At 38.3% G+C, this 23,125-nt stretch overlaps 1 protein-coding gene across 1 annotated transcript; it reads right to left on the bottom strand.

Annotated features, from left to right (window-relative positions):
* Window positions 1-3,016: 3,016 nt before the first annotated feature.
* On the bottom strand, window positions 3,017-22,684 carry LRRC58 (leucine rich repeat containing 58). Its single transcript, XM_079766881.1, has 4 exons — window positions 22,096-22,684; window positions 15,082-15,210; window positions 13,897-14,174; window positions 3,017-8,860 (listed from the first exon to the last, which is right to left on the bottom strand). Exons 1-4 carry the CDS (start codon window positions 22,593-22,595, stop codon window positions 8,667-8,669), a joined length of 1,101 nt encoding a protein of 366 aa, XP_079623007.1. The 5' UTR covers window positions 22,596-22,684; the 3' UTR covers window positions 3,017-8,666.
* Between the last annotated feature and the right edge of the window lie 441 nt (window positions 22,685-23,125).

Here is a 23,125-nt window from a genome sequence, read left to right as displayed (position 1 = left end):
CATTGTCTTCACTATCAGAGAAGTGTAAACAAGGATCCCTGAACCCTGGTGACCCTTGAACCCCTGGCAAGAGCCAGAGCTATGCACCGATTGTTTAGTCCAGACAATGGGGGCTCAAGCTATTTCCTGACCAAATAGTCTCAGAGTAAATCTTTCTAATATTTATTGACCTTTAGGATAGTCTGTCTGTTACCACAAGTACCTGCCTAAGAGCTAGATGTGTATCCAAAATTGAATAAAAGTTTGGCGAGGCCTGGGCACCAGGGAAGTCCTTCCCCTTAAGTTGGGCTTGCCCACCTGGCCCCCAATATTTCCAAATTATTATTTCTTGTCTCGTCTCTTTCATTTGCGTGTGGCCCCTTCTCCAGATCCTGAACCCTGAACCACGCAGGACGTGGGTCATTCACAAGAGTTGACTAAAAAGGGTGTGGTGAGTGATGCAAGAACTTAGAAATATTTTAGAGCTACAAAAATAGAAAGGAGTTTTAAGCACAGATAATTGTAGACTCTTAACGTTAGGAAGAGCTTTGGAAGTCATTGTCAAGGTTACAAAGCTTAAAATTAACAATAAGGATAAAAATTTAAAATTGTAGAAGCGTTCTAGCTGTAACATAAGCTTACTTTCCCAGAAGTTAAACTTATTTCACATATCTTTAGTTTAGCTTTTAAAACATTTGACAGAGCCATCCTTTCATGAATATTTCTGGTCAAATTGATCTGTTTGCTGCTTTTGTGTTCCATGATTCAGCAGATACTCTTAGTTGCAATTGGCTTCAATATGGACAATCAGCTTGAATATATCATCTTACATCCTCAAAACACTTTCAGTTCAGAAAAAACGTGACTGACAGGGAGATCACAAAGAACATTGAATTAGCGATCAGTGCCTGGTCTAAAGTAGGCATTCCATTAAAAACATTATTTTTTAAATAGATGAATGGATTCTAACCCTAGCACTGTCACTATGTATCTCAGAGAACTTGGGCAAGTCGTTTCATCCATCACTTTGGGCCCATTTCCTTATCTGTTAAAACCTTAGTCCACTGACTTCAAGTTACTGAGACCTTCCTTAAAGAATTATCACCCTTGTTGGGAAACTGTAGGGGGGAGCTTCTACAACTACTGATGCTGATTCCACTTCTAGAGATCAGGTTTCAATTCGTCTGGGGATGGGGCCCAGGCATTTGAATATTTTGAAAGTTCTCATGGTGATTCTATTGCACTAGGGTTGAGAACAGCTGCCCAGAAGTAACCTTTCTAGTCTCTTTTTCCTCCCTGTGAAAGACTAATCCATCTGCTTAGATGGCCAAAATCTGATCATTGTTCCAGGTTTCTCTATTGGGCAATGCTCCAGGGTTTAAAATTTGACCTGACTTCCATTGGATCTGTAGTGCATTCTGGTCAGCCTTGTGGAATGCTAATTTAGGGATACACGGCCTCTGCATGGGAGTCTGTGACTTGGTTGGTTACATTCAATTTAAATAGATAAGCAGCTCAATTCTGATATGATAAAGCTGGTATTTAGATTCCCTTCTCTAGTCTATGTCAATTTCTTAATCGATTTCAAATTCAGAGGAAAAAGTGTGATAAACCACACCAACAAACTACAAACTCTAGTCCTGCCTCAGTGTCATGAGGATTAAATAAGGTAGGTTTTTTAATGTGCTTTGAAACAGTATTAAGCCCCCAAGATGTTTACTCTTACCTAAGGTTTCCCAACTTCTAAAATTTTTTTTAAAATATATTTTATTGATTTTTCACAGAGAGAAAGGGAGAGGGATAGAGAAAGAGAGAGGGATAGAGAGCTAGAAACATCGATGAGAGAGATACATTGACCAGCTGCCTCCTGCACACCCCTCACTGGGGATGTGCCCGCAACCAATGTACATGCCCTTGACCGGAATCGAACCTGGGACCCTTCAGTCCGCAGGCCGACGCTCTATCCACTGAGCCAAACCGGTTTCGGCTCTAAAATTTTTAATACACTGAGATGTATGCAGACAGCATCACTTTGATGCCAGTTGACCTGTTACTGATTTCCTGTAACGGAACAGAGGAGTAAAGAAAGGGGCATACTATCATGCGAACAGCATTGAAATAGGAATCCAGAGGCTTGGATTTAAGATTCAGCCATGTGAAGTCTTGGACAAGTCCCCTTGGGCTTAAATTTTTTCATCTCACAAACGAGTGACTCAATTTCAGACCTTTAAAGTTTCTTTTAGCTCTAACATTATAGGAAATGCTGGCAGTGACTGATGTGATGGGACACACCCAAGTCTCACATATCCCCTGGAAAGTGTGGCTTCCTACAGAATTAGACAAGGCATTAAAGAAAAGAATGTTCTTCTGACACTTGTTCTAAAGAGAACATCCCCAACTGGACAGATTAGAGCAGTTTCATCCTCAAGAAAGCAAGGAGATCAGTTACACCCAATGTTTTTCTCTCTTGTGCCCTCAAATTTCTGGGCCTATCTTCACTAAGAAGCCTTCCTATACACTAACCAGGGAAGTGTTGAGCTTTATCCACTTCAGCAAATTTAAAACATTAGCTGTTTTTTGCAGAGTATGTCTTTCCTACCTACTCTCTTTTACCTCAACTCATAACCAACCACAAAACAGTCTTTCAAATTTTGTAATCTAGAAAAATGTCAGGTTTCCATAGTCACTAAATTAATGGCACTAAAGAACAATACTAAATACTATAATATTAACGCTGTTCAGTTAGTACTACACTACTTTGTATTAAAATTGCTGGGTTCTGGACTAAATGCAAGAAGGTACTGACCTTAGTTAGCAAAATGACCTCATTTCTAATTAGAGCATGCATCCGTAAATCTGTTAAGACTGTGGAAGCAGAAGGAACTTGAGTAGAAAGAGATCTGGTATAATTCATCTTTTATCCCTTGCATCTAGCATAGAGAGTAAATGTTACTATACACTTAATGTATGTATTCATGTACTGAGACAATTCAATAAACAGATAACCAATGATATAGCAAGTAATCCAGGCAAATACCAACATTATAAGAATTTTAGTTTTTTAAAAAAATAAATGCTTGTCAATTAAAACTAAAATACAATTACTTTCCCAAAGTATAGAATCAAATTCCAACAACACACTTTTGATACAATACAGCAAAATGTTTGATATGGCAAAATTCACACAGAGGGTTAATGTAAGATCACATTCTTTTGTGTGTCCAGGGGGAATAAAGGAGGTAAAGAATTTAAGTAGCTTAAAATATTCTTTTTAGAGCATTTACCATTACAAGATAATATAGAAATCTGATGCAATAAACTGTATCTTGTTCTGAAAATAAATTGTAATTATTGAGTCATGTTGCTAAATTACATTTATTGTTACCATTCAGTTTTAAATATCTATATATACCTATATAGATATTCCTAATTCACAAGATTTCAAATACAGAAAATTTAAAAATCAGATAAAAAGTAATTTGACTAAAAGTACATGAATTTTCAACATCCTTTGTTTATACCTTAAAGTCCCAAACTTTATAAAAAGTTAAAATACTGATTTAAAATATTTCTCATATTATGTTTTTGTTTCTCACGAATACAAAGTGGGCTTAGAAATACACCACCAATTGTAGGCACACAGGTGTCTCCATGATTGCTGTAAAGTGATTGCTGAGTTTAATATTCCTTTCCAATAATACATCAATGTCAACCATTTAAGTTAGTGAAAAGATTCTCTTAAAACATCAGTTACAGACAGAAATACTAACCAATTTAGTAATGTTTTTATAGTACCAGCAATAGAGATGTCAATCTTATCCTATTTTCTTCCCTGGAGATTTGGATTAAAACAATTTTATCCAATTTATTCTCAACCAAAGGAAGAAATAAGTTCTGTTGAATGCAATTTCTCCAGGAACCATTTTCTGGTATGACAGTATATAAAAAACTTTCATTAAACTAAATACATTTTAATATTTACAGAATTGAATACTATCTCTTGTGATAAAGTGAGACAGAGCAATACTAGGTAAGTCTAGTAGCACCCAAATCAGTATTACCCTGAAAATGCTCAATAATGTGTAACATGTGTTATTAGTGAACTGTTATTTTCTACATCATTCTTGGCAATATGGACCAAGGACAGAGAAAAAGAAAGAAGATATATACATGCAAAAATATTAAAACATACACCCCCTCACCTTCAACCTAGTATTATAGGTAAGCCACTCATAAAATATAGTAGGACTCACGGCAATAATATCTCTACATATTATTAATATGAAGTTGGTTAAGAACTGCTATCACCCCTTAGTGGTAGCAGATAAATTTTCTTTATAAAATAATATAAAAGAGAACATACCTTTGCACTGATTTTATTTATGGCGTTGACCTCCTGAGAGGATGCATGCCTGGGATTACCTCTCCAGAAGCCCTAGACTCATAGACATTAGGCCCTGTTTAGCGAAAGGAATCCCTCAGGATCACAGTTTTTCTCCCTCAAGTCAAGTGCAAAGGGTGACAAGACTATCATAAACAACTTATTAAATGACATAGTTCCCCCCAAAATTTGGATGTAGACTGGAGGATTTAAGGCACATGCTTTTCTGAGCTGAAGACACTGCTACCTTTAAAAAGATCATGACTAATGAAAATGCAAAATTGGATGCTATTAAATTCATCACATTAATGTTACAGAGTATAGTGTTTAATACAGACAGTGAAGGTCAAGTGCTTCTTTACTATTCAGAGGAAAGCAGAACTATGTATTGCAGATCATGCTGCCTAAAAACCTATACAGTAGCTTTTACTGTTGTTGAACGCTCAGCTCACTCTTAAAAGTTCTCTATTTTGAACTAAATGGGTAGTAATAGTTAAATTACTATATATACAATTAAATCTGTTTTGGATAAGAAGGGTGTCATTAAAAATTAGGTATTTCTAAATGCAGCTTAATTTTATATACTCATACTATAACTGAAATAGATTAGCCTAAAAAAGGTCTTATTTAGAATAACTTTTTATATAAAATGCTTTAAAAGATCAAACTTTATTTGCAGAAATTATCTGTTTTGTGGGTGTTTTTTCCATAGTGCAAAGGTAAACATTAACCAAGACTGTACCACAAATTCCAGGTTAATGAGGTATTACTCCCTTTGGAAAGAGCAAGGTTGGCTATAGGAAAATCTTATTACTTGCTGGCCCTTCAATATGGAGGGATGTGGGCAATATCCCAATAGCAGAAACTAAAGAAATCAATGAGAAAGGCTTTCAGATTGTAGTCTGGCAACTTAATTTTAAAACAATTCACTATTAAAGAACTCTCTTTGCTCAGGGATATCCCTGGTAACTTCTATTTACCTGCTCTTTGTTGCTTTAAAAGATTTCTTTCATTTCACACTCCAGCAATGAGCCTTTTCCCTCTCTTTCTTGTTTAAAACCGATATTCACAATGTTTGTGTGGAATTGGTCTGCAGTGTTATACTGCACCAGTGTGAACTGTCTTTAACTTTTATTTACATCAATACAAAAATTTCTCAAATTTGAGTTACAATTTACAATGCAAGTCATTTCTTTCAAATTTCATAGCCTAAAGTTCCAGGTATCAAGAATTTTAGAATAAGAGACTCCTCTGGCACACATTTAGAAGTAAAATATGAACGGTAACCCCCAGACCTATTTCCCCTAGTCAGATACAGGGAATACTGACAACCCTGACTAGCTTGTCCTTAGGTCAGCCATTCTCTGGCACCATGAAAGCAAAATACAGTATTAGCTAATTTTCCTAGTTCCTAAAATCCTAAGACTATTTCACCTCTCAGTTTCATAACACTGAGAACTGGATTCTAAGGATAGAGATTACTAAGAATGATCAATGTATCCATTTCAATTTTAAATATTAGCACTGAAGAATTTCATTCCAAACACTTAAATGCTTTGGCTAAATAGTTTTATCCATGTAAGTTTTGGTCACTAAAATTGTCTAAGTAGAGATAAACATACTTATTTCATTATGAAAATTAGTGCATATTCTATACATCTCAAAAGATACAGTTACAAGTTTGTTAACTATAGTTTAGACACAAATATGTGACTTAACTAAAGAGATACAGACTATCATTTTAAATACAGAGTGAGCTATATGATTCGGGAGCTGATTATCTGGTTTCTAGAATATCAAGTCCCTTATATCTCACCTTCTGGTTTAATTTCTAGTCACCAAGAAAGGGAAGGTAGGGGGAAAAAACAGGGGGAAAATCTTGGGATTAGCAGCTCTTATAAAAGGTTAAAAGGTAAAAAGCTCTTGTAAAAGATGTTTTAAAAAGATAAAAGAACTATAATGTAGATTTCAGTAAAAGTCACCAAAGACAGCTGGACACTGATCTTAGGTTTTCAAATGCACATATAGAGAACCATAGCAAACATTTTGTTGATAGTATGCTGTATACATCTACATTAGATAGCAAAAGCTAGAAACTGTTTCTGGTTAGACCTATTTACACATCTGTAAAAGCTCAATCAGTGCATCTTCTTTCTGGGAAGCTGGAAAGAGGTATGTAAGGTCGAACACCATATTTACATACCTATCCATTTTTATTTTTTTTAAACAAAGATTAACTCTTAGAAGATTACCCAAGCTGTTGCTCAGGTTAAGCTGGTAATGAATTTGAAAGTAAAGTGAGGCATTTAAGCCAGAAAAATTTGGTCCTATTCATTTGAGTATGTTACTATGAATACATTATTTATTTTCTATGAAAATATTTTATATATCTAAACTAAGTCACTTACAAAACATTTTGAGCTTGCCACTTAGGTACTACCTAAGTCATCTTTACTATTCATAAGTTTATAGTATATAACTTGCTGTGGTTCAAGTGGAGAAGTAAACAAGACTTATTACTTCCATTGTAAGATATAATCACACATGTATACTTTGCTAGGCAGTAGAAATATACTAGATCACGTCCACAGACAGAAAGTTTCTGAATCGAAAGGAAAAAAACAATCTTACTACATTATAACAAGGGGAAGGGATTTACTTTATAGCAGCGTTTCACAACTGCAGTCATGAAACTTTCATGTTGTTTCATGAATTAACATATAATAAACAGACAAACCCTAAACTATCCTACAGTATATTTTCTTCTAAAGTAAAAAAATACTACATGTGACAAAAACCTAATACATATACATATCATTACTGTAAAACAATCTACTTTAAGAAATGATGTGCCCATTCATGAATGCCAGCCAAGTCAGAAGGGAGGCCACCTCCTGTTTGCAATGCATTTCTGATCTGTGTATTACTGTATACGTAACATTTACTAAACATGCTATTATAGATTAATGACCTAAGATTGCTAGTATGTGTTGTGTATCTTATTTTATAATACCAACTTGTTACTGAACGGTTACTCAATTTTTATTGCATATTAAGCTGATTAATAAAAATTTGGTCATTTCTAATAGCAAGTAATCTGTAAAAGCATTTTTCTTCTATACTTGAAGTTTTATCTAATACTTTTTTGTTATCAATATAAAAAATATTAAAAAAATATTCCATGGTTAAACTGGTTTTGAAAATTTTTCTATTGTGTACAAACATGACTGCTGCCCAAATTTTATTTGGTTTGTTGTGATGTTTTTCTAGTGCCTTTTAAAAATCTAGAGTTATAGTTCAGTACACACAGGCAATAAAGTCATAACTGACTGTTACAATTTTTAAGTCATTTTCCCACTCCTTTATGCAAGATATAAAGAAGCTTACATAAATCTCTATTCTGTCCAAAGAAATCTGAGAGATTTTTTTCAATCAAAAACTGAATGATCAAGAGAGTGGCCTCCCATTAAGTGTAAAAGTGATTTGTGAGGGGTTTACTTCATGTTTAAGCATAAAATGAAGGTAAAGTGGTCATGAGCTCAGGTGTCAAGATATATAATTGTTTACCTAGTTCTGTTAAAGCATATTTCAGCATTCTGCATAGTATGGCAGGCTATGGCTATAGGCTACTCTGGCATCATCTCTTGCATAAACTTCAAATCCTAGCTAGGATTTAAGGCACTAGAACAGTCATTGCTGGATTACCTAAGGGTAATAATCATATAAAATAAAGGAGCAGAACTGAAGAGTTTTAAAATCCCACATAAGGTTATATCCCTTACTTTACCAGACAGTGGGTCAGAAAGGTTTAGGGTCTATGTAACCATCTGTGAGCTTATCTGAATAGCTCTGTAATTTAGACATATGGGCAATATATGAAAAGAGTGGTAATTCTATTATTGTATAGTGTTCAACCTAAACCCAAGGACAACTTTGGTAATAATTACAGCTTTGATCATTTCTGTCTTCATCTCAATTGTTACCACTGATGGTTTATTATAGCACTGCTCTTCAGAATATCCTAGTCTGCTGTGGGAGTTATGCAAAACTTGAGTGAAGATTACAAACAATCAGCCAAATACAAAACGGCAATTCAGAGTGTATTACATTTAAAAAATCCAAACATGGAAATGGACTCATTCCTGCTAAATGGGTAGATGATACATAAAATCTTTTATTTATATCACCTCTGACTCTTTCATGGACATTCAAGATGAAGATAATGTTTCTAGTGAACCTCAAAGTCTACTTCCTTTTCTAACAACCTTTTCTCAGTCTTTTAGTGTTTCACTCCACTCTGCACTCTTCAACCAAGAAGAACTTTCTGCATTCTGTGTGCGGCAACACTAGCTTCGTCCTCCGAGTCAGATTCGCTCTGGGATGTGGAACTGCAAGGTGAAGAGCATTCTGGTGAACACAAGTAGTGCATCAGGGGGAGGCGGTACTTCCCACAGAAGTCCACAAATTTTATCTGTCTGACACAGCAGTCAAAGTAGACTCCTGCAGAGAAGGAGGAAAAAGTATAAAGTAATCATTACAAAGCAAAGAATCACAGTTTCTTTTGCAACCATTTCTCCAGCATTCTGAAGCAACGTCATGTACAGTCTTCTCTGTTCGGAATCTTAAGCAGAACTAGTAGATGTTTTTATAGCTGTTTATAGCTATTTATAGTGATTTGGCTGCAAAGGGGCAGCCAGAGTTACCTCAAAGGGAGATGGTATTAAAAGGACACTGTTTATTTAGCTTGTTTTCTCTGGGTGATTTGGTAGGCAATGCCTGATAGTACTACCCTACTGTCAAGAAACTTAAAAAGCCCACAAAACTTCAAAATTTGCAGAAAGGAGACAACTTTTGGTATCTTTGTTCTTATGTTTTGAGAGGCAAAATGAAAAAAACACACAGAATGATACCTTACATTTTCACAGGTTCTAAATCTACACACTTCAAAGCTGTTTCATGAATAGTCTCACAAGGTTTTCACACAATTATATATTGTTAGGTAGACTGAAACCAGTACTTTTTAATCCTCACCTAAGAATATTTTTCCATTGATTTTTAGAGTGGAAGAGAGAGGGAAAAACAGAGCGAAACACCAAAATTCGTTGCCTCCTGCACGGGCCCTGACCCGGGCCCGGGCTGGGAAGGAGCATGCCCTTGACCAGAATCGAACCTGGGAGCCTTTGGTCCGCAGGCCAACACTCTATTCACTGAGCCAAACTGGCTAGGGTTATTCAGCTCTTTTGAGAGTTATGCAAAACTTGAGTGAAGATTACAAACAATCAGCCAAATACAAAACGGCTATTCAGAGTGAATTACATTTAAAAAATCCAAACATGGAAATGGACTCATTCCTGCTAAATGGGTAGATGATAATTTGATTATTGATCAAAATCCTAATTTTGATTCCACAGTGCTCCTGAACTGTGGCCCTTCAGCTAAGTAAAAATACATTTAGAGCTGAGAGAAAAGCAGAGGTTGCTGTATCTCAGGGTTCTAGCCACTCCTTGAAGATACCGCACATGTCTAACCCAGGCTATCACAATGATTGCAGCATAACTGGAACATCTAGAACTCTGGGTCAAATTGCCTCTCTAGAGAGGACTCTCAACCTCTATAGCTTACCTAAATCTCCTCTGGCACCAACAACTCTGTGTGTGTCACATAAAGAACCAAAACAACAAGATGTGGTCCAAACAAAGAAATAAATTTCTATTTATTTTTCCCTAACACTCTCCCATTAACTTCCTAATTTTTTTTTATCCTATAGTAAGTATAACTCATCCTATATAATAAAAGGCTAATATGCAAATTGACCAAACAGTGGAACAACCGGTTGCTATGACATGCACCAACCACCAGGGAGCAGACACTCAACGCAGGAGCTGCCCCCTGGTGGTCAGTGCGCTTCCACAGAGGGAGGGCCACTCAGTCAGAGGCCAGGCGCAGCGGTGGTGGCAGGAGGCTCTCCCGTCTCTGCGGCAGCACTAAGGACCCCGAGGTGTCCTGGACTGCGAGAGGGCGCAGGCTGGGCTGAGGGACCCCCCCCTCCTCCAGTGCACAACTGTTGTGCACCAAGCCTCTAGTAGTTTAATAAAGGAAATTCAAGGTATATTACTTTGAACAATTTAGGAAAGTAGATATATGCAATAAACTGGTCAATCAGTATTTACATACCCACAAAATAGGTTAGCTTCCTAAGGAAGTAACAAAATAAAGCATTATAGAATTACCATGAGCTAAATAGTACAATATTATCTTGTCATTCATAAGATCTCAGACTACACAGAGAAAATGTCTCATAAAATATACAATTACTGCCCTAGCCAGTTTGGCTCAGTGGATAGAGCGTCAGCCTGCGGACTGAAGGGTCCCGGGTTCGATTCCGGTCAAGGGTATGTACCTTGGTTGCGGGCACATCCCCAGGTAGGGGCGGGCAGGAGGCAGCTGATTGATGTTTCTCTCTCATCGATGTTTCTAATTCTCTCTCCCTCTCCCTTCCTCTCTGTAAAAATCAATAAAATATATTAAAAAATATATATACAATTACTTTTGCTTAGAGTTCAATAACTAATGAGTCTGAGAGGGAAAAATGTCAATGGTTCATTTTATATATTATCTCAAATTTTAAACTAATAATTTAAAATGCATTTTTGTTAAGATAAGTAGCAAATCAGTATATTGAAGAATTCAGAAACAAGAGAAAAAGTGAATTCTTATAGAGGTCCATTTCCAGAAAAGGATAGATTTAAAGAAGAGATTAGATAGAGACTACTGAGTCTGAAGGCCTGGTGTGAACGTTGTCCCTTGTCATTGTTAAAGCCAACTTAGGAAAGAGAACCAGAGAAAAGCGTAAGCACTTCTAATTTGGCACAGCACAGCAATCTATACTTCTACCAGGTGTACCGGTTAATAATGCGGATTTTGTAATCTAAGAAAACACGATAATTTCAAGAGAAACATCAAAGGTGCTTTATTCAAAGTAATGTCCATCGCTAGCTACACATTTCCCCCATCTTTCAGGTAATTTGTGGATACCGTCCCAATAGAACTTTTCTTGTTTTGAGGCAAACCATTCCACTACTTCATACATTTTGAAGTGCTTCTCAGAAAGTATGTGTGCCATGGATCGGAACAAGTGGTAATCTGAAGGAGCAAGGTCTGGAGAATACAGTGGGTGGGTTAATACTTCCCAGGCAAGATCTTTTAATGTGTCTTTAACTGGTTTTGAAGTGTGTGATGGTGTGTCATCATGAAGCAAAATTACTTTGCTGTGTCTTCTGTCCCATTCTGATTCTTTCATGATCAAAGCGTGGTTCAAATTGATTATTTGTTGTCGGTAGCGATCAGTATTAACAGTTGCACCTGGTTTTAGAAGCTCATAATACAACACACCTTCCTGATCCCACCAAACGCAGAGCATTGTCTTCTTTCCGAAGTGATTTGGCCTTGCAGTCAATGTTGATGGTTGACCTGGATCAACCCATGATTTTGTGCATTTGGGATTCTCAAAATAAATCCACTTTTCATCGCCAGTCACAATTCGATGCAAAAAAGATTTTCTTTCGTGCCGTTGCAGCAACATTTTACTGATGACTTTTCGGTTTTCCATTTGTCTTTCGTTCAGTTGATGTGGCACCCATTTTCCTTCCTCTAAAATCTTTCCCATTGCTTGTATATGATCGGAAATTGTTTGCTGAGCAACGTTTAATCTTTCTGCAAGTTGTTTTTGAGTTTGACACACACCTTCATCCAATAATGCTTGTAATTGTTGGTCTTCAAACTTTTTCAGTTGACCTGGACGTTCTTTGTCTTTCACATAGAAACTATCACTTTTAAAGCGTTTAAACCAGCATTCACAAATATCTTGAGATGGATCATGTTCACCATAAGCTTCCCGAATTATACGATAACTTTCAGCAGCACTTTTCTTCAAAATAAAGAATTAAAACTTCCCGCAAATGCTTTTTTTGGCATGAAATTCGACATTTTTAAGTGTAAAAATATCTATGATGGTAACACCTTCAGAAAATTTGACATATGAAGTTTTGAAGCTTGCTGTCAATACAACAAAATAGCACACATATCAAATCGCATATATATCAACATATGTGTAACTCCATCTATTGAAAAAAATCCGCATTAGTAACCGGTACACCTGGAAAGAGTGAGTGGCTAGAAAGGCCCGAATATTGTTCTTTTTGAACCAACAGTGTCTTTTTTCTCTTGATATTCTTTGAGTAACTTAAATGATTTTCTCCTATTTAATAAACCTTATAATGGTTTCAAGACATGATGGGACTTCCCAGAAAAATCTCTGATCATCATTATATATCATTTCCTCAGCACCTACATTTATCCGACAATAGTAGAAACCTTTCTGTACCCCCAACAAATTGAATTTTTTAAGTAGTAGTCTTTTATGAGGGAGCCAAAATAAAATGACCTGGTATCAGTCACCAACTCCCACCCACACCCCCTGGCACTCCACACTCTTCATAAACTGCTCTCAATGAATCTTTTATAAACTGTTTTCTTTCATTATTCCCCTAATTGTACAACTGAGCCAAATTATTATTCATTCAACATTCTGCTCCCTACTGCTGTTTTATCTCCAATTTTATTCTTTCCTTCTGAAAAGTTTCTTATCCTCAATCTTACCCTATCAAAATCCAACTCATACGTCAAGAATCATCTCATCTTTTCCAGATGTAGTTAAATGTACTCTCTCCCTCTTTTGATTTCCAATACTACATTGAATTCCTACTTCACTCTGCCTTACATTATAGCATTTGTTTCTCTCCATATACTCTAAACCAAAGAAATTTTGAACCATAGATTTAAAAGAATATAAAATTCCAAGGTACATTCTGAAATTGGCACACATTCTGCCCATTCATATATCTTGGATCATACTCTATAAAGGTACCTGATACTCAGAATGGTGATTCTAAGTAGCTAAACATTTTAGAGATTCTTTCTAGGCAATTAGGATTGTTATGCTTCTTTTTTAAAAAAATATATATATTCTTTTTATTGATTTCAGAGAGGAAGAGAGAGGGTGAGATAAAACATCAATAAGAGAGAATCACTGATCGGCTGCCTCTTGCACACCCCCTACTGAGGATCAAGCCCGCAACCGGGGCATGTGCCTTTGGCCGGAATGGAACCTGGGACCCTTAAGTCCTCAGAGACCGATGCTCTATCCACCGAATCAAACTGACTTGGGCTATTATGCTCCTTTTATGTTTCCTCTCATTTTACAAATCTTATGACAGTTCCAAAACAGGATAAGACTTTCTGGGTATTTTCCTTGTGTATGAATCATAAAGGACTATGAAAAGAATAGAAAGAAAGAAAAAGAAAAGAATCAAATCCAGAGAGGGTCTTAGTTTCTGGTAAAAGGGTGAAAGGATGAGGAAAACAGAAACAGAGACTAATTGCCTTTCTCTGAAAGAAGACAGCTAATGAAAACACTGAGATCATCAATTTTAAAAATAGCTAAATGAATGGAAAACAAGGACACTAAATTAGCTTACCTCCACACTTTGGGTTTGGGCAATTGCTGGCTAAACTCAAGTATCTAAGAAGATTCCCAGGAAGATCACAGGGAGTGTAGGAAATATTTCGAATTTTAATAGTCCGAGCAGCTAATTCCAGGAGAGTCGGAGGATCATAGGTTAAATCTCTAACAAAACGAACAACCAACGGATTTCCTCGCAAACTCAATTCTTCCAAATGAATAAGGTTGAGGATCTCTCGAGGCAGGTATGTCAGCAAGTTATTGTGAAGACTGAGGGATCGAAGCGAATGCAACCTGGAATGAGTGCAGTACAAAAATCAATGACAGTAAGCAAGATAACTACCAAGAAAGTTAAGTTCTTCACTTAACTTGATTTCCCCATAAGAATGTGCGATTAAGATTAGGTCAATGGAAATAAAACTTAAAAGTGCTAAAACTAGATCAGAGTATAGATTTGTAAATGTCACGATGGGCTTTTGCCCATGAACTCTCAGACAGTACAGAATACTTAAGAGAATATTCTGATGTACTAGATGAAATATAAATGCTAGATTTAAACATTTTGGGGGGATGTTTTATCATTCAGATAACCAAAAAAGGGAAAGATTCTAAATGCAGCAGGAATCAAGACCCTCCACATTATCCATTAGGATAGGAATGCTTCATATCAAATATAAAATTAACAAACTCCCTTAAAAACCTAGGAAATCTCTGTCAAATGAACACTCTATTTTTTATTTCAATATACAAATATTGTTAGAAATAAACCACAGCCTTTAAAAAAAGTAACATTAAAAATAAGCAACCCCATTCACAGCAAACATTAACGGTAATTCTCATGTAACATCTAGTTCTACCTATAAAACATGTGGGTGAATGCCAAAACAGTAATTCCTAAGTATGTATCTCTATCTATAATAAAAGCCTAATATGCTAATTAGACCGGACAGCCGAATGACCTTCCGGACGTCATTCTGAACATCCTTCCAGACAAAGCCGCGGTGGCGGGGGCCGAGACAGAGGCAGTTAGGGGCGATGAGCAGTTAGGGCGATGAGGCAGGCAGGCTAGTGGTTAGGAGCCAGCCGTCCCGGATTGCGAGAGGGTGCAGGCTGGACTGAAGCACCCCATCCCCCACCCCCTGTGCATGAATTTCATGCACCAGGCCTCTAGTGTATACATAAACTGCTTGAAACTACTCACTGTGAAAGCTGAGGAGGTACACTTTGGATTCTGTTGTCACATAATACTAAGTAATTTAGAGAAGGCAGATTTGCTAATTCTGGCGGGATTTCTTTGATGAAGTTTCCTCCAAGATATAAACACTCTAAACTGCAAAGATAAACAAAAATAAAAAGTAAATAAACCAAAGCTAGATAAGATACTCCATTTCCTTTATTACAATGAACACATTTCATTTATTCATTCAGCAAGTTTTACGTAGGATCTGCTATATGCCACACAGTCTCTAGAGAAGTAATGCAATCTTCAGGGAACTTATATTATAGGTAAGCAGACAAGACACACCAATATTAGGCAATATTATCAATACTACCTACTGGTTTTATTTTTGTTTGCATTTATTTCATTGAATCCCAGCTCTACCACTTACCAGTGCAAGAATTTGGGCCAGTTATTTAATCTCGTTATGCTCCAGTTTCTTCTTTAAAATGGAATAATGTTATTATATATCATGTTAAGTGCCTAGCCAACAAATATGAACTAGACATCTACCATGCACCATTCTAGGGAATTTAGTGAAAATAAGACCAATTACTTGACCTTAAGTAGCTTACATTCTAGTGAGAAAGACAATAAATCAATGAATTTGTATATATTTTGTCAGATAGCTTTAAGTACTATAAAGAAAAAGGGAGGTAACCAGATGTTGATGAGAGTGATCTTCTAGATAGGGGGTCATAAAGGGTTTCCTGTAGGAGATGACATTTGAACAAAGATCTGAATGAAACGACTGAGTAGAAATCCCTGAGGTAGAAAAATGCTTGTGTTATAAAAGAACAACACAGCCAGTGTGGGTAGATCAGGGAGCCAAAGGTGGGCCAGTGATAGTCACAGAGGTCAGAGAAGTAGTCTAGGAAGGGCAGATCAGGTCCTTCAGACCTCAGTAAGGACTCTGAATTTTATGAAGTTGTGCTCTTTACAAGAGTTATACTTCAATAGAAATACCTCAATATATTAAAAGTGAAGGGATAAAAAAAGATGTACCAAGCAAATCTCTACCATTTCACGTCTGGACTACTACAATAGCCTCCAGTCGTGTGCTTCCATTCTTCCCATGACACTCCCTTCTCACTTCAGCAGCTATTTTCCACACAACAGCCAAGTTATCCTTCTAGAGCAGCAATTTCCAACGGGTCTGCTACAAGAATTTTAAAAACATGCAAAACCTGACCATTTTGTCAGGGGCACTGACCTCTTTTCCCTTAGACTGTCAAATAAAAAAATGACAACAGCCAACACAACAGTTGCCATCCCGTGTGAATGAATCAAAATTATAACTTTTTTTTGTCAGATTGGCAAGAAATATATTTTTTGGTGTGCTGCAAAATTTTAGTAATTAGTTTATATATGCCATGAGATAAAAAAGGTTGAAACTCACTGTTTTTGAGTAGAATTCAAATACATCCTTTAGAAAGTCTTTCAGCAAGAGCCCACCTTAGTTTTTATCTTTTAGTCTTTAGTCTCTGACATTTTTATCTCCCTCCCTCCTTGTTAAGTAATAAATAGGTTGGCTAGGCATTAAATTCTAGGTTGATAGTGACTTTTATTAGCACCAGAAAGTTATTGCTCCAATATCTAATTTTAGCCAGTATTAGTATATTGCTCCTTTGTAGGTAATCTGGTGTTCTTTTTTAATTAGGAGCTTTTAGAATCTTTTTTCTTTATTTAACCTGATTGTTCTGAAGTTTTATCATGATCAGTTTGAAGTACTCTTTTTAATTGTGGGAAATTTTAAACCAGTATTATTTCAAACATTCCTTTCCTACATGCTCTCTATTCTCTTTCTAGAATTTCTAGTAAATAGCAGTGGAACTTCAGAATCAATTCTCCATGTTTCTTAACATTTCCTTCATACTTTTGTGCTACAAGCTATCTTTCAGCCTATTAAGTTCATAATTACATTTTTTCATTTCTAGGAGTTCTAACTAGGATTTTCATAACTGTCAATTTTTAAACTTCTTATTCTTGCTTCATTGATGAAGTTCCCTCCTTTACCTCTCTGACATTAGAAATCACGCTTATTGTAAAGTCTTTTGTAGGTATCCTTATTACATGTATTTTCTAGGTTTAGTTTCTTCCATTTGTTGAATTTCTTATCTTTACTTCATTATCTCGCCTTCCTTAATGTGTGCTGATTCAAAATTTTGTCATTTTAAAAACATATTAATGATACTCTTTTTCTATTTCTGACTGTGTAAATCTCTTAGATTTATAATGCTTAAAAACAAACAAGTTTAATTCCAATATGTTATTTTTTTGTCTTTCAAATATTGTCTGTATCAAAAATCAATTGTCTGTATACAAGACTAAATTCTCCTACATGTAAATGTTTAAGCACTGGTTTAAAAACTTCCTAGGCAAGATTTTTTGGGCTTAACAAAAATGGTCTAAGTTAATTAATGTTCAGTTATTCAGAAATCTGTTTTTCAATGATTAGAGCGAAGAGAACAGAAAAATTAGAATCAGAATAGAACATTTGGATCCCCCCCCCCCCCAACAGAAACCACACTGGAAAAATAATTATTTTAATGAGAAGACTATCTGGGGAAAATATTTGCTAACTTGGAAGTTTTTTTTTTTTATATATAAAGGATTAAACAGTTAAATAACAACTTGCATTATAGTCTACTGAAGGAGAAAAGAAAATGAAAAAAGGGGAGAGTGAATGAGAGCAAATTTAAATATTGTCTTTTCGATGTAAGTCAGGAAGCTAGAAAAATTAGTGTCTGGTGTCAGTTACTACTCAATGACTTTTTCTCTCAATATTTTGGAGTAGGTTGGGAGGCATACAGACAAAGGGTGCCAAACCTTAGTAGTTACTGTGACTTGGCAGAGAAGGATCTGGTGTTCTAAAATATAACCAAGCCAATGATTTCAAGATTGTATCAATTCTCTTTTGCAACTGATGGGTGTCATTAATCAGATTACACAATCAGCATATTAAATGTACACTTTGAGGCTTATTTCTCACTTTGAAACTCAAATAATTCCCCAAGTTCTAGGGACATGAAGCCTTTAAATTACTTGTAAAATTAAATTTCCAAAACACACTCTATTGTTTCCAAACCTACTTTTCTGTAAAAACGAAGGAAAACTATTGTTGAATTTAAAACAAAACTGTAGTATTTAAAAGTTCTTAAGTTCGTCAGCATTGCACCTCTGTTGATCAGGCTTGGAACAATTCTATTTTTTCAGTGTTGGACAGATACAGAAAACAGGAAAATCATTCACAAAATTTATAGAATTCTTCCTCTCCTTTCTGTTGACCATTAACAGACCATCCTTAGATTTGTTTCTTGAAAAGTATCCCAGTTCTCCAATCCTTAGCAATACTGAAGCAGGTGGCTTTTCTCTATCAGAGGCCAATGACCCATTGAAAAAAATATAGTAGGGTCCCTTAGTGCCAATCAACGTTAACCACAGATATAAGTAGAAAATGCTTTTCTTCTCCATCCAAATAAAAGCGACATTACTAGTAAATATAACGAAAGTATACAATAGTTCTGTAATTACTGTTAAAGGGAGATGAAATTACAGTGAATATGTTTATAGACCAAAAGGCAGAAAACAAAGTCAAAGAAAGAAAGAACCAGATATGTATGGATAAAGGAAGTAATTTTCTTGAGATAGCATCCTCCTATTGAATTACTTTCAAACACTATCACTGACTACAGGCTTTTAAAGTGCATTATATGTTCAAAAGTAGAAGCACAAATGGAGGAATCATCCCTTGGCACTTGCCCCAAACTAAGGCAATAAAAGAAAGAAATCAGAGGGAAGAAGTTGAGAACCAGAGAAAAACTCGGTATGTGATTCTAAAGGGGAGAAAAACATTTTTATTTAAACTCTATCACTTCCTATTTATCATCTGGTCCAGTCGCTTCTTTTGTAAGATACCAATTAGCTTCAAAACACTCTAGGTCAGTGGTCGGCAAAGTCATTAGTCAACAGAGCCAAATATCAACAGTACAACAATTGAAATTTCTTTTGAGAGCCAAATTTTTTAAACTTAAACTTTTTCTAATGCCACTTCTTCAAAATAGACTCGCCCAGGCCGTGGTATTTTGTGGAAGAGCCACACTCAAGGGGCCAAAGAGCCGCATGTGGCTCGCGAGCCGCAGTTTGCCAACCACTGCTCTAATACAATGTCCTCCTTTCAAAATTTTGACCTTCAGTCCTTCTTGCCTCTGGGCTTTCACCTGTGCTGTTCCTTCTATTTGGACTGATCCCTCCCCACCCTCTTCTAGTTAATTCATACTCTTCCTTCAAAAATTCAATTCAAATATTATTTGCTCAGAAACCAAACTACGTCAGGCAGGCCCCTCTGTTATTTCATTTCAAGACACTCTGTATGTCTTCACAGAACTTACAACAATTGTAATTAAATAATGAGGTTTAATGTCTCTTGTAGTATGTTAGCTCCATGAGGGCAGCAGGATCATGTTTACCACAGTACCCCCAGCACCTGACACATGGTAGGTACTAAATAAATATCCATGATGAGATGAGTATGAAGACATATCTTGTCCAAACGCCTCATTTTACAGATTAGGAGGCTGTAGTGAGGATATATTAAGTGATTTGCCTAAGGCTGGGACATCAAGAGTCCTTATTCACAGGCCAATGTTCTTTTCACTACATTTAGCTCTAAGGTCCCTCCCATCTCTAACATTCTGTTACCTCAGAAAATTCAAATAAAAGCTGTGAAAATATTTTCAGACGAAAGACACTTTTTTTCACTTTGGACAACCCACTTGTTCTTGCACTATTTCTTACTCTCCTGCACAGCACATTTAAGGGACTTTTGCTAACTGTGTCTCTACTTCTTCCTTGCATTTAATTCAATATACATTAACTGAATAATGAGGCAGACCGGAATCATCAGATCAACTGTCATGTATACAAGCCATTATAATCAATAGGATAAATGCAATGGTGGATGAGTGAGGTACACGGGAAGTACAGTATAGATCATAAATTAGTTGTGGTCCATGAAGCAGTAAAGAAAACAAAGATATCACCCTCCCGATGGGTTTTGAAGGATGAATAGGAATTTACAGGCAACTTTTCAGGCAAAAGGAAAAGGATATGAACTGAGTTACTGCATTCATTCTATGCATATTTATTATATGCCCATCGGTGCTAGTAAAATGCATGGCTCATTGAATTCCATAAGTAGTACAGTAGTTCCCTTTTATTTGCAGTTTTGTTTCCCCAGTTTCAGTTACCTGTGGTCAACTGTGGTCCAAAATTATTCAATGGAAAATTCCAGAAATAAACAATTCATAAGTTTTAAATTATGCACTGTTCTGACTAGTGTGATGAAATCTAGTATCATCCTGTTCTACCCCGCCTGGGTTGTGAATCATCCCTTTGTCCAGCATATACACGCTGTACACACTACCCACTCATCAGTCACTTAGTAGCCATCTCAGTTAATCAATCAACTGTCACGGTATCACAGTGCTTACGCTCAAGGAACATTTACTTAATAATGGCTCCAAAGAGCAAGAGCAGCCGATGCTGGCAATTCTGGTATGTCAAAGAAAAGCTTTAAAGTACTTCCTTTAAGTAAAAAGGTGAAAGTTCTCTACTTAGAGGAAAGAAAAAAAATCGTATGCTGAGTTTGCTAAAATCTAAGGTAAGGATAAATCTTCTATCTGTGGAATTGTGAAGGAACCAGAAATTTGAGCTAGTTTTTCTGTCCCATCTCAAAATGCCTAAGTTATGACCACAGTGCCTGTAAGTGCTTAATTAATACGAAAAAGGCATTAAATCCGTGGGTGGAAGACGTGAGCAAAGACTACATTCATGTTTATCTCAAGTATGTAGTTATAGTTGTTCTATTTTATTATGTTACTGTTGTTCATCTCTTACTGTGCCTAATTTACAAATTAAACTTTATCACAGATATGTGCATATTGAAAAATACATAGTGTAAATAGGGCTAGGTACTACCTGAGGTTTCAAGTATCCACTAGGGACCTGAAAACACGGCCTCCTACAATGGGGGACCTTGGTATTGCTGTTACTCGAGAATAGGGAGCAGTTAAATGTCCTAGAAAAGCAAGGTTCAGATCAGAGTACACTGGATGTCTGGCTAAAAGGCACACACTTTGATCTATAGCAGCGGTTTGCAACCGATGTGCCGCCAGAATTTTAAAAACATGCAATACCTGACTATTTAGTCAGGGGCACTGACCTCTTTTCCCTTGTTGTCAAATAAAGTAACAGCCAACACAACAATAACCGCCTGGTGTGAATGCATCAAAATGACACGTATTTTTTCCTTGTCAGATCAGCAAAAAAAAACAATACATTTTTTTGGTGTCCCGCAGAATTTTGGTCATTAGTTTATGTGTGCCAGGAGATGAACAAGGTTGAAAACCGCTGATCCAGGGGTCCTCAAACTTTTTAAACAGGGGGCCAGTTCACTGTCCCTCAGACCGCTGGAGGGCCGGACTATAGTTTTAAAAAAAACTATGAACAAATTCCTATGCACACTGCACACATCTTATTTTGAAGTAAAAAAAACAAAACGGCAAAAACACCCGCATGTGGCCCGCGGGCCGTAGTTTGAGGACGCCTGCGGGCTGGTCTATAGACTGGGGGGGGGGGGGGGGGGGGGGGGACCGCCAAGGACGACAAAGCAAGAAAGTGACAACACTTACATTTGTTTGAGTGGCTATTGGTGTGACTCACTCCCTCAGATCCAAGACAGACAGAACTGCCTGGAAAATCTGCTCAGGGGAAATACCACCGACCAAACGCGGCCACACTCGGCCTCGCTAGGTTCGCTGAGCGGGCGGGGCAGTGCTCACCGCCGAGAGTTAAAGGGACAGAGGCGGCTAGACCAGGCCCGGCGCCCGCGGACGCCGCTCCCGGCCCCGGCCCCGGCCCCGGCCCCGGCCCCGGCCCCGGCCCCGGCCCCGGCCCCGGCCCCGGCCCCGGCCCCTCGGGCGGCGACCCGCTCACCTCCGCAAGTTCTCGATCTCGGCCGGGATGGTCTGCAGCTGGTTGCCCCCCAGGCTGAGGGTCTGCAGCGCGCGCAGCTCCAGCACCGGGGCGGGCACCTCCTGGAAGCAGTTCCCGCTGAGGTTGAGCACTTGGAGGCTGCGCGCGAGCGGCGACCGCGCCAGCCCCTTGGGCAGCGCGCCGGGCCCGCCGAGCCGGTTGTTCTTGGCCAGCAGCGTGCGCAGGCAGCGCAGCGCCAGCAGCTCGGGCCCCAGCGCGGTCAGCGCGTTGCCGCTCACGTCCAGCAGCTGGAGGTGCGGGAAGCCGCTGCCCAGGGCCCGCGGCAGCGACGCCAGACGGTTGTGCGGCAGCAGCAGCCGCAGCAGCGCCTCCCGCGCGCCGCGCCGCTCCTCGCCCCGCGACTCCAGCTCGGACTCCAGCGTCTCGGGGGACACGCTGAGGCGGGACAAGTTGAGCTCGGCCTCCCCGGCCGCGGTCACGGCCGCCCCGGCCTCCTCCATCCCGCCCGCCGCGGGGCGCGCGGCCCCCGGAACCCGGAGAGCGCCGCGCGCGACGCCCAGGCCCGGAGCTGCGCGGCCCCGGAACCTGAAACAAGAGCTTCCTCGGAAGAGGCGGGCCCGGACCTTAATCCCGCGCGTCCCCGCCTAGTCACGCGACCTGGGCGCCGGGGCCACGCCGCGCCGGGGCCGGGCTGCGTCTCACGTGGCACGTGGCGTGCGGGGGGCGGAGGCAGAGACCTGTGGGCTGCCACGTTGCTTTCTCCGCGGGGCAGGGTTTGGTCAGCCGCCCTTTGTAAGGTGCCCAGAGACAGGACTAGGCAGGCAGGGTGAGGGGTGGGAGAAGGAAGAAGAGCCCTCCTGGGGGGGCCACTCCCACTTAGTCAAGAGAAAAAGGTGAAAGTCTTTGGTAACTTAAAAATTTGGGAGTTCTGCTAGGTTAAATAATAAATAGTAAATATCTAGGTATTTTGAAATAACAGGATACTGAAGTATTAATTAATCTGAATTCCTTATTATTGAGAATCTAGAGG

The sequence above is a fragment of the Cnephaeus nilssonii genome (assembly GCF_951640355.1).
Source record: "Cnephaeus nilssonii genome assembly, chromosome: 3".
Lineage (NCBI taxonomy): Eukaryota > Metazoa > Chordata > Mammalia > Chiroptera > Vespertilionidae > Cnephaeus > Cnephaeus nilssonii.
Note: the sequence above shows the minus strand (reverse complement) of the source record. Positions and strands in the feature narration are given on the sequence as shown.